General features: G+C 38.5%; 1 protein-coding gene across 1 annotated transcript in view; it reads left to right on the top strand.

Annotated features, from left to right (window-relative positions):
• The first annotated feature begins 396 nt into the window (after positions 1 to 396).
• LOC103265244 (teneurin-2-like) overlaps positions 397 to 13,147 on the top strand; it is an 84,346-nt gene continuing 71,595 nt past the window's right edge. The window contains exon 1 of the mRNA XM_008062940.1: positions 397 to 695. Coding sequence (XP_008061131.1) covers positions 470 to 695 — 226 coding nt within the window. The 5' untranslated portion in view covers positions 397 to 469. The remainder of the gene's footprint in view (positions 696 to 13,147) is intronic.

Here is a 13,147-nt window from a genome sequence, read left to right as displayed (position 1 = left end):
TGTTTTCTCTGTAACCCTTCTATAGCAAAAAGAGAATGTAATTAAAGAAGGATAAAATCAATTTGGCTTTGAACTGCTTCCTAGTAAGATCTTGCATTAGAGTGAAAGACTTATCATGTCATCTGTGCATATATAGAAAATCAAAAGATGAGGTTTTTTGCTATTACTTTTTTCCCTAAAATCTATTAAATTAAACAGCAAGAAAATTAATTTACTGTATCGAGTTCTTCTATTTAGGCTGATTGTTTAGTATACATTAAGCTTCTGCAAAAGAGATTGTTCAGGGCTGACCAAGTTTGCCTTTTCATGTTGTCATCTGAGTCAGAGCGTGAATCAGGACTGAAGGCAACATTTCTTGTAATCACCATCTTGGCTTTTTTCTTTGATGTTTTTAGGTGACAAAGTGACAAGTGCCAAAACTCAGGCCTGACTTTCCTGAAAGCACCGGCATTCTGCTCGATCTAGAATAATGGATGTAAAGGACCGGCGACACCGCTCTTTGACCAGAGGACGGTGTGGCAAAGAGTGTCGCTACACAAGCTCCTCTCTGGACAGTGAGGACTGCCGTGTGCCCACGCAGAAGTCCTACAGCTCCAGTGAGACTCTGAAGGCCTATGACCACGACAGCAGGATGCATTATGGAAACCGAGTCACAGACCTCGTTCACCGGGAGTCCGATGAGTTTCCTAGACAAGGTTTGTAGAGCTTCTCCCGCTGACTCAACTTCTTGACTTGCATGGTTGGTGGTTGCTTTTGGAGATCTACCACAGTGGGTTTTAACAGTGACCCGTGGCTCCATGAGGGTACTCCTGAGACCATACGGCTCTTTCCTGAGGCACACAAGATTATCCATGGTTTTTAAACTTTCCTCCTTGAAGTCCACTCACTAGCCTCAAGTTTCTACTGCTTTAGACATTGAGTTCAGTGAGATTCTCTTTGAATAAATGGTGTGTCTTGGTTAAAACACTTTTGAAAGCCCCGTGCATAATAATATATCATTTCTTTCCCCACTAAAATCTGGTGTTAATTCTGAGTTAGACATTTTTTCTTTTTTGTGTTTCAAAGCATAGGGGGACAGATGTATGTTACTTTCGAATTCCACTGATATAATTCTTTCTTCCACTTTCACCAAGCCTTAATTTTCTTATAGTATTTTGATTTCCTTTGGGATAGGAATATTTTTCTCCCAAGCACTAACAGTTGGCATTCTCTTCATGTCCAATATTTATGAAGAGTTCTGTTATCACTTGTCCAGGATTGCTATAAACGCATCAACATGTAGACGAAAGCAAAGCCGTGCTGAGAGGCAGTGTGGCGAGGTTCACTCACTATCTCCTTGGCTTGCGCTTTGAGTACCAGTCTCACTTGGTGTGCAATTTACATTAATGGCTCTGAAAAATTACAAGCAAATGCACAAAACTACAGAGGGTGTGCTGGGATAGGTCACTCTACCAGCGCCAAGGGTCTAAGCCCTGCTCTGCGAGGTTATTGTATCATTTGTTTTATAACACTGATTCTGTATCGTCCTTGGTGGTAAATGTTGCAATGAGTTTAATTCCTGATGAGATATCTTAGCTTGGAATTCCATTCTTAATATCTTAGCTTTCTTTCTTAGTTTCTTAGCTTCCTTAAATTTTACTTTTTAAAATTTTTTAGCAAACATGTAGAATATATATATAAAATTTTTGTATATATAAAATTTATATATATATATAAAATAGTATGTATATCTATATATTTATACAGAACTGTTATTAATTAGTATTATGCCCAAGATTTATAAATCTACAATCCAGAGGTTGCTATAGAAAACATATCTTTATATACTTACAGTTAAGCCTAGCTCTAGCTTTTATAATTAACAGATTATTGAGAAAAATCAACAAAGAAACAGTTAAAATTGTTTCCACTGTCATTGCAGGATACAATTCTTCACTCTTATTTAATCTTCACTCTTATTTTCTGAGTTATGTTCATGTAAATGAAATGCATGCTGATCCTTCTTCATGAGAAAACAGGGACAGGGGCTGCTTAAAAATTGCTCTGGATCAAACGCCTTTGATCTCCAAGTAACTTCAACAAGTGTTTTGCTTTGTTGTCAGCAGATCACAAATTGCGAATACTTGGAATTGGGGGGAAAATATAAAGAACCATAGCTTAATTAACTAAGAGAGAACTTAAATTCCCAGAATGAAAATTCAGGACACCTATCTGCTGTTTCTCAGAGCATCACTAACAAGAGATGTAAATATTTTGAAAGGTGATGCACGTCCAGCGTGGTTGAAAGCATTTCATTTTCTGCTGTAGTTTGTATTTCATTTATGGTGTTACTGCATATGTTTTTGTTTCTTCTGATTCTCCGCTGAAATGTACCTCTTCTTCCAAAGTCTCATTAAAAGTGCATCCTGGCTTGTGGATCTTGTGCACTGAGCTGTAGATTCCAGATTATTGTTGAATTGTGGATTGGCTTGTCACCTTTTTCCTTATTAATATTTACATAAAATGAAACCAAGAGCTGGGATTTTATTTTCAAATATACCTTTATTCTTCCTGTTTAATCTTGTTCTCCTCCATTGATAATAATGGAAGTTGCTTGGCCATATCAAACTCATAGCTTTGCAATTAACAATTCACACATGCCGCGTGTTGTTATTGAGCCCATATTTGTTTGTGTAATGTGTTTGCATGAATTAAAAACTGTGCAGGCCAAAAGTAGAAATGAAAAGGCATCAGAAAGTATTTGCATATGCAAGTGCAATTCCTTCTGAAGACATCTATGAATTTATGCATGAAAATGTAGTCAGAGTCTGAGTGGATCTACTTTGATGGGTTCTAAAATTGAACTCTGCAGGAAGTAAATAAGCACATATTTAAGGAGAGGAAGAACAGGAGATACAATCTGGTAAGCAGCACATTCAACTTGAAACTTAGTCACTGCAGAGAGGGTTAAAATAAATTTTACACTCAGTAATAACAATAATTTTTTTAAATGTCATGCATTTCCCGTTTTATTTTCTTATTCATGAAATCAAAGAGCAGGATCATCTCAGTACTTATTAGCCTAGAGGTACATTAACAAGGATCATAGCAGGATCATCTCCTGTAGTATTCTTATTTAAAACCCAAGACACTGATCATAAAACAAACACACTTCTCACATACAAGCAAGTTTGGCAAACACAGTTGGATGACTCTCCAGATGCTCAGAGTGGAAAGGAATTGCCAGCCAGTAAAAAGTGACGTGGGGCCCGGAGTCAGACCTTGTCCGTTTACCCCAGCTGGCCTGTTGAAGTATTGAATGTGAGTAACTGCCATCGCCCGGCAGGAGAAATGGGCCAGGTGTTCCCAGGAGAAGCTTATAGAAGCTCCCGTCAAATTGTGCCGTCTTTGCTTTCAACACAGAATCCTCCTCTGCCTTCTTCAACTGTGGCTTCTTAAGTATGCAAATTACCTGTCTGGCCTCTACTCCGCTGAATCCTCCTGGTGTGAAGAGAGAAAATTGCTGACCTTAGGTCTGTGGCCGCTGGAGTAATGAGTAATTAGTAAATGACTAATCCTGCACTAAATAGCATACTAGTGGTCCGAGAGTTAATGTACCTGACAAAAGTGAGCAGCAATCTGATCTGTGGTCAGACTCAGCTCCAGTCCAACCTGTGAAATAGATGCCACTTTGAATAATGAAGGTCGGTCAAGTTCCCAGGCAGGTTGTACAAGCTTGTTTTTATGGACCCTGAAGTTAGTGTGTGGAGTCGTGTGATATACAAGGCATCCTCCTGTGGCTTGGGAGCCTCCAGTGAGACTTGAATTCTGCTTTTGCATGCTTAGTGTCTCTGACTGTGGTCTGCATTCTGTGCTCTGCCAGGCATACTACACAGTGTTGGAGTATTAAACAACAAAAATAACTACAACAAAAGAATAATGACTGCATTTGTTAAGTACTTCGTGTCAGGAGCCAATGCATTTTGCTTGCATTAATTCAGTGAGCGCTCACAATAGTATTGTGAGGTAACTGCTATCGTTATTTCCCTTTTTACAGATTAGGAAACTGAGTCATGGAGAGATTAAATAACTCATCCAAGGTCAAAAACATCAGAAGAAGTGGAGACAGGTTTCAAACATAGGGGGATGGATCCAAGAGCTGTGTTTTAAACCGATACATTTGATTATCTCCCAAATAAACAAGTAAACAACTCCCCCCCCCCAGTAATTAAACCTTTGGTCAAAAGCTGGGGAGGGTCTTTGAAGTTAAATTTCTAAGCCTTTTAAGGCTCAATACCTTTAAATCTTAATAATATAGGAACTGTAGTCACTAACACTGATTGAACATGTAACGGTAATCACCAATCCTCAGCCCTGCTGATCTATATTCCTGTCCTCATCTATTCACCTCCATCTCAAAACCATCCCAGACTCCCCAGAAGCACTCCTTCCTACAACACCTCTCCAACAACCACCGCTGGAGGAAAAAGTTCCTATTGTAGGAATGTATGCCAGGCTGTCAGCACTGATTCTATGCCCTCCCTTATGGTCAACACCTTTTTGCACAATCTCTCAACCTGCAACACTAACCAAAAAGGGTGTCACTATCTAAATGATATTGCTCAGGTAAGCAGAACTGACTGGTTTCTGTGCTAACCAAGGCCCAGTGGGCCAGAGAGTTCAGCCAGGCTTCTCATTCCTCAGAATGCCCTTCTTTCCAGTTAGTAGTTCAAGTCTCTAGAGAGGGGGCCAAGATTGAATTCTTTCTCTGTACCTCAGGCTGGCTGTTTGGGTCAAGGTTGAAGAAAGAATTGGGGGAAGATTGGATTTTTGAAAGTATACTTGCATCAGTTCTCTCTATCAGTTCTAGCAAAGAAATAAATTTCATCAACACTTTGATGCATTTTAAACACACATACACACAGACACATTTTAGTCTAGGTTTGGTTTTGGTACTTCAGAAACAGATTCTTGTTCCTATGATTTCTAAAATAATCTGGGCAATACATATTTCTCTGTGTAATTTGACATAGCATAACTTTAACCCATGTTAATGAACTGAAAATTCATGGGCCAGTTGTAAGCTAAGGTGTTACCTGTATTGATACAATTAACGTATATAAGAATTGCTGACATACTTTGGAAACCCGTAAACATTTCTTTTTATACTCTTGTCTTAAAATAGTTATTTTTCCCTATGCCTAAACAATAGTTAAAAGTTTCTATTTTTAAGACCTCAGCACTTTACCTATAAAGAACAACTTGTAGATCTTAGTGAAGTTTAAGAGTTTGGTCAGTATTTGGAAAAAAACGTACCTTGTGAAGATCGCTTTTAATTTATTCTCCTACCTCATAACTCAGCTGAGTCTAGCACAGTACCTTCTAGTCTTTGGCTCTATTGTTGCTTTAAGAAAATCTTTAGGAAAAGAGAATCTACAACCTTTCCATGTTTTGTAATCTGTTTTCACTTGCTGGCTAACTTGAATCCTTGTGGTTTCATATGGGGGAAGAGGCATATGGGGGAAGAATTATGAATGCAGACCCTAAAGTTAAACTTTGTCTATATGCCAATGCTGATGTGTACTATCAGGGTGCTCTTGGTCAAATTCTAGAACACAGACCAAGTCTCATTTTCTTCATGTGTAAAAGTTCCCACCACATATGGTTTTAGAGATAATTTCTTACAGTGATATATTTATCATGCTATAGACATTGTCTTTCTTTTGATGTGTTGAACAAATGCTAGTAGTTATAATGATGATTATTGCCATTTTAATCCTACTGCCAACAAATGTGGACATTACTTGTTCTTTAACCATCATCATATTTTGGGTAACAGAGCATTTTTTTCTTTTGAATTGCTTCCTATGACTTGCAAAAATTCTGACATCTTCAAATCAGAATTTCTCTTCTAACTTGTTGACAAAGTGTGTCTGACTTCCTATACACCATACCTTTTGCTCCCAAAGATGAACATAACTTACACATTATTTCACCTATTTTTAAAAAGGAATGAAAGATACCATCTAGCAACTGTCAGCTGATGCCAACACTCTGTAAGACAGCTGCTAGTCAGACTATTTTACAAGTTAAAAAAAAAAAATGGAAAAAAAAGCTCTAAGGTAATGTCATTGGATGCAAACACTTTTTAAAAAAGATATGCATTTTATGACATGTAAATAATATATATTTTAGAAATGGGTTTAATTAAGAGAAAATTTAATCCATATAAACCCTGGATGAAAATTAATCCATTCTCATCACTACATGTAATAATTTGGAGTCTATGTCACTTTGAGAGTCAATCTTATATGGATTTCCATCGTTGATATTAATTAGCCTTCTAGGGATATATCTATATTTTTCAATAACTTTAGCAACAATCTTCATGCTTGCCCAATTGTTATTCTACAAGTAATTATCTATTGTCGATTCTGCATTCAGCCTTGGCTCTAACTTTCTTTGAATTGTGTTTCTTTTCCTGCTCCTTTTGGTGGTAATTCACCAGCTTTACCCTACTCACCTGCCTTTTTTTCTTCATGGCCCTACTTTAGTGCATTCTTATTCATATGATGTTGATAGTCACCCTTTCTACTTCTCAAGGCTTTTTCAGTTATAAATGATAGTATCCCAACTCAAATTAGCTTATGCAAAAAGATAATGTTTTGGCTCACCTTACCAGAGAATTTAGCAATACATCTGGCCTCACACTTACCATCTCTGACAAAATTCACATTGTTATGAGTTGGCTTTTTTCTTCCGAGAGATCTGTTTGAAGATGCCTGATGATAACTCCACTGTTGTATTCTCCCCTTGGTAACATCACTGGAAAGAGTCTTTTTTTTTCAATCTTCAGCAGAAAATTCTCAGGGAAGATTCAGATAGGCCTGATATGGGACACTGATGCCTATATCTATTATTTTATGACTTTGGTTGGCCATGTATGAAATGTAGGTTTACCTTATGCTTGAAGATAGCTTATGGTGAGTGCCTCCTAAACATATGGAATGGATTCCATGTAGGAAAAAAGATTATGTATCAGAAGTAGGCAGAGAACACCAACTAGTCTAATAACAAATGCTTATAATGCTAGTGAGGCTCAGTCTAAGGCCTTCCTGGTGTGGTCTTTTCAAATTTCACACCTACTTTTTTAATTGACCCTTGGAGTATTTCTTCTTTAGGTATTTAAGCAGCAGCGAGCTAAATTACCTTTTCTTCAAAATACAATTCCATTTTTTATTTCCCAGCTTTTGAGAATGCTATCATAAGCTTCATTTTAGGTAGAGTCTTCCAAGACTCTAGTCTTTTTTCTTGATTCCTTATATGGAGGTTTACCCAATCATTTCTATTATTCCTGCTTCATTTCTCTTATTTCCATGTTTCCCTTTCCATGGGAAGCTGCCAACATTTCAGTACTGTGCAACTGCTTCACCATTTAAATTACCTTTTTCTCTAATTGTTTCCTGGTGTATTTTTCTTATCATGGATAGTTTTGGTTTCTAAAACACTGCCCCAGTTTTCCACTTTCCTAATTCAAAAATATTTCAGAGCTTCTTACAAGGCAATTGTAAGTTGTGGGACACAGCAATAAATAAGGCAAACCAGGTCCTTAACCTCACAAAGTTTGGCAGTTTTTAAAAGGCAAGATGTAATAATAGATATGTAACTAGATACCAAATGGTAAATATTAAACAAGGGCAAATATTAGATAGTTTCAAAGAGTTGCCTAACCCAGACTTGCACATCAAGGATGCATCCTATAAATTGTGACATCCTTGCATACACTTGAGGGTTGGAGAGGAGTTGAGCAATCGAAGGGGCAAGAGAATGTTTAGACAAAAAGTACAGTGTATAAAAAGGTCCTGAGGTGGCTATGCTTGGCATTCCAAGGATCTAAAAGAAGTTTAGGTGGTTGAATGAGGAATGGGGGCAGATGAGCTGAAGTGGGAGGGAGAAACTGAATCATATAGGCATTCCAGGGAGACAATGCTGGCTTCAGTTTATGGAGAGAGGCAAGATGATCAGTGAGGTGAATTAGAAAGGTGTGTCTTCATCAAAGCCAGAGAGCCTAGTGGCCTGAATTAGGAGACTGTGGGTAGTTTGAGAAACGTCGTTAGAAAACAAAGGTTGTTGACTTTTTAGGACACTTTAAAAGTGGAAGCAGATATACTGTTTTAGGGCTCTTAGGCATTGACTGCTTTCTTCTTCTGCAAAGAGAATATTGCCTTTCTGATGTTCAGTTTACTTAAAGAGCCAGGAAAGGTCAATGCTTGTAAATAACCCCTTAAGTGGAAATACATAGATTGTCAGCTCCAGTTCTTTTGGAATGATGGACATAAACCTGAGTATAAAAATGTAGTATTGTAACACAAATATAGATTTTTTTTTCTTAGCCTTGTAGGTTTCTGACTATGCAAAGAGTAGCACCAGCCACAGAACACCTCCTATGGATCTCCAGCAATGAGAAAACAGAGAAAAAATTATGTATATCTGCCCCTTCTCTGTATAGATCATGATGCATTGTTCATTCTGTATCATGGGATAAACATATCTATCAGAGACTTATTTGGTGATGAAATTGTGTGTGTGTGTGTGTGTGTGTGTATGTGTGTGTGTATGAGCGTGTTAGTGAATGTGTGTGTTATTCTTGCCAGATGCTACCTTTTTTGCAAAGTTGAAGTTGTCTAGAAGGTGGCAACTGATGGGACAAGCAGGGTAAGGGAGAAAAGTAGTGTCAAGCACATTGCTGAAATTTCTGGTTATGGCAACTGAATGGATGTTAGCGCTAATCACCAGGGCTTGAGACAGAGAATGACCTGGTTGGTGGGTGAAGATGGTACGTGTAACTGTAAACCTTTTGAATTTGGGTTTCTCTATGTGCAGATGTCAAGCAGGCAGTCGACGATACAGTTTTGAAGTTCTGGAGTGGAGCTTGAACTAGAAAAGGATTTAGGAGTTGACAGTAATAATTTCATGTACAGGGAAAAGAAATAAGAAGAGTGCAGGAAGATGAAGATCTTGTGAAGACATTGGGAAAACAACCTTATGTCCTTCTGCATGCTCTTAGACAATGCAACCTTGACTTATTATCTGGAGCATGTGATAATTTCAAAAAAGGAGGAAGTTGGCCGACTTTTTATCCCCTAAATCAGAGGTCACAAAGTTAATGTACACAGGCTGTACTTGGCCTAGAGACATGTTTTGTTTGGCCTTCATGTTACTTTAGAAATATTGAATCAAGGGCCTGTTCACTCATATTCCAGTTGCAACAGTCCCCATCTTTGCCTTTTGTCTTATACTAGTCCCACTCTTTAGTCCTTTATTTTATGAGGGGAAACCAAAAAGAAAAATTTATTTATAAAAAAATTGTATATTTATTCTCATATGTTTAAACGTCAGTCACCTTCAAAGTACTCTCCGGCTGATGGAAGATGCTTTTACCACTGCTCAAAACAGTTTTTGAACTCATCAGTTTTGATGACTTTTAGTGTTTCTGCCATTCTTTGTTTCACGTGTTCCATTGGCAAAATGTTTCCCTTTGAGGATTTTGTTCATTGAGGAAACAAAAAAATGTCACTTGGGGCAAGATCAGGTGAATAGGGTGAGTGGGGAATGGGGTCATGCTGTTTTGGTCAAAAGCAGCTGAACACTCAGTGTAGTGTGGGCAGGTGTGCTTGTAAATCACCATCATGAAATAGGCAAACATGTTGAAAGAATCTCCATAAAAATTCACTAAAGCTGAACACAGCCTCTCATAACAACGCTAGCTGGAACATTGATGCTGATGGGTTGCTAAAACACTTATCTAGTGGGGGAAGCCTGTACGACAAGGAACCGCCCTCCAAAAGATAATTTTTTGGTGATCTCCCTCATATATCCCAGGTTCCTGAAGGTTATTGCAATTGGAAAGATATCATGGACCTCCCTAGGTCCACTCCTTTCTTGTAGAATACCTCTCTACCTGTTCCAAACCTATTCATTCCATAAAGCATAACTATGGCCCATCTTTTTGGTGAAGCTTTCTGCCCTCAGAATTTTTGTAGTCCTCAATGAGTTGTTATTTATTCTCTTTATGAATGACTCAGTGTACATAGCACATGGATTCTATGACTCCTGTGAATGGGGAGATAAACAAAGTGCTCAGCAGTTTTGTGCTGTGACTCACAGACACAACTACAAGAGAATTTGTTCTTATTAGTGGCTTATTTCCTGCTCTAATGAGAAGAATTTAAAGCACATCTCAGAATAGGACTCCACTTAGAGAATGTGGATGGTATGTCTGTCCAGTGTGACAATACCAAATCTCACATGTGAAATATCAACTTATAAGTTTTCTGTCACATGCCCTGACACACATTGACTTGCACTGATGTTTGCTTTTTCTGGGTATTGGTGGTGGCATGGTACTATCAGCATTCCTAGGCTGGTGCCACATGTTGCAATTGTACCTCTTCTGGGACCTACTTTGTTGCAGGCATAGGAGGTCTTTGGTGCCTGTGTGATCTGCAATACAATTCTGACTCAGAACCTTTAGGAAAACTGCATGGTGAGAGACAGAGGAATTGCCAGTGTCTGCCTCGCTACATCTTACAGTCTGGGTCCAGGAGTGGCCCCGCCCACTGATGAATCATTGCACTGATATTATCAAAGGAGACATTACATTTTCAATGTCATGTTTTAGGTTTATAATTTAATTTTCAGCTCTGGCAATTCCAGAAGCATCCCGAGGGACCTATGAAGAGAAGGGGAGCTGGTGTGTACTCAAAATGAATTCATGTTCATTTCTTGAGCACCTTAATTGGCATGCACATCTCACAAACTCCCTCTCTCTCCTCTGCAGCCACGACCAAGTTACTCAATATTCCTCCTGCACTGTTTTCCTTTCCACTCCACCTCAAGTCAGATCTACTTTGCTGGGAATGATCAGAACAAATACTGAGTATGCACAAAGATATTAAAAATAAGTGCAACACAGAATTATTTAATAACATCCAACAGCCTTTTATAATATTTAGAATATTTTACAAAAGTTACTATAAGCATATGTTCAATGCAGAGAGATCTTTTCAACAATGGGAAGAAGGAAAAATAAACCCCAGAAAAATCATATGGGATCTGTTACATTCTCAACTGAACCTGTTATTCTACTTCCATTTCCAGATCTTTCTCTTTGGCCAGAACCACAAAAAGTGGAGCCTCTCTTTGTTCACCCTGATTTATGAATAGTCGGCATTGGGCAATTGCTGTCCCAGTGGGATGCATTTTATTTTAAAAATAGTTTGAAGCACTTTCTTTCAAATTCCCCCATGTCTGTTGCCACCTTGGCTGTGTGATACATCCTTCTAGTCTGTCCTTGTATAGTTAAGTTCTGTCCACGTATGGGGAATTAAAACACTGAATTTATTTGTAGCCTTTTGAACCAAAATGGTGAGCTTATTTGGAGAGTAATTCCAGTGGGTTACATTTGTTTCTATGGATCTGTTTGCTGCAGCTGGAACAGTGATAGAAGGAAGGTATACTGCTCTAATGTCTTTAAAAAATAATAAGGATTAAGTCAACTGCAGGATAAATATCCATGGGCCAAACAAATTCCTCTCAAAATGACTACAAATTCAGGTGACACCAGCAACTTTAAAAAGACCCCTGTTTGCCTGGAAGCCTTGGGTTCAAATTTTTCTTAGCTCACAGCGACATTTCATTTAAAAGCTTGCACTCTGACTCCCATTTGTATGCATTGCAGAAGCTCCACAAAGTGATGACCCGGTTAACACTTTCTGCTTCACAATCCAAAGATTGAACGGCAGGAAAGTTACAACAGAGCGCTGAGTTGTCCTAGCTGAGCAGTGAGGGGACAGCGAATAGGGCCACTGTCTGTACCGTTTCTGTCTCTGGACCAGTGGTGACAAGGGAATTCTGAAAAATCCCCAGGCTCAAACTCCTCTCAAAACTAATTACATCCCAATTTCTGGTGGGGAGGACTCAGACACCAGTATTTTTCAAAAGTAGATTGTAAATAAAGTGTCTCAATGGATATGAGTGTAAAAGGACACACTCTATAGAAGATAAAACTCTCTTTGGTCATTGATGTCATTGATGTCATTTTAAGCTTACAGGATCTCATGCTTAGCATAATGACATAGAATCTCACTTTTCACTTAGATAAACCCATCATTCTAGTTTTAATAGAGCCTCCTAATTTTTAGAGGATTTGGATTAATAAATGCTGTGTAACAGGGAACTTGTTATATAATGTTTCTAAAACAATATTGAGCGACAATTTGCTGGTTTGTGAGGCACTACAAGCCCTTGGTTGCCAGGGCCTGTCTCCTTTTCCCTGAGGCAGAAGAAGCAGGTGTCCTGTTTCTTTTAGCACCTCTGTTTCTCCTCTTACATTATGTTAAACATTAAAAGTGAGGATTTAATTTGAGTACCTGGCTTGGAGTGTAGCAAGTAATCAATTAATTATGGTAATTGATCCACCATCTTCAAAGTCAAAGCAATAATGATGCATGTAGACCTACCATTGGAAGAAACAATCAAGTTAGGTTTATGTTGAGAGGTGAATTCAATAGGGAAAGATCCTGTTCAGAGTGGGTCCTGCCTCCTTTTCAATGTGAATATGTATTAAGACTAGAAATGACTCAAGTGAAGGTCAAATGTCTCCTACTCATGTGAGCCGGGCAGGTAAGATAAATAGTTGAAATAGACCAGGTTCCCAACTGTTCTGATTTGAAGTATGTATGTCAGGCAGTGTCTCTCAGGGCTGGCAGGTTGACGCTATGGGGCAATTCAGGTCTAATGTTGCTAGATCTCTCAACTTCTCAAGAAAATTGAGCAGCAATTTGGATTTTTTTTCATAAATTCCCCAGATTTTAAATGTTTCTGTAATGGTCACTTGTAGAACAGTTGAAGTTGGCTTGGTACAACATCTTGGCCCTGGATTTATCTAATAATGAGGTGCTAAATGCCCTTGAGGACCAGGACAATTAAGTATATGCAACCCACTAGGCGTGATGGTTCACACTTAAAATTCCAGCACTTTGGGAGGCCAAGACAGGAGGATTGCCTGAGGCCAGGAGTTCGAGGCCAACCTGAGCAACATAATAAGACCCCATCTCTACAAAAACATTTCAAAATTAGATGAACATGGTGGCATGTAGCTCTAGTC

The sequence above is a fragment of the Carlito syrichta genome, unplaced genomic scaffold (genome assembly GCF_000164805.1).
Source record: "Carlito syrichta isolate Samal-C Ts95f unplaced genomic scaffold, Tarsius_syrichta-2.0.1 Scaffold306027, whole genome shotgun sequence".
NCBI lineage: Eukaryota > Metazoa > Chordata > Mammalia > Primates > Tarsiidae > Carlito > Carlito syrichta.
This window is presented reverse-complemented; position numbering and strand designations above follow the sequence as displayed.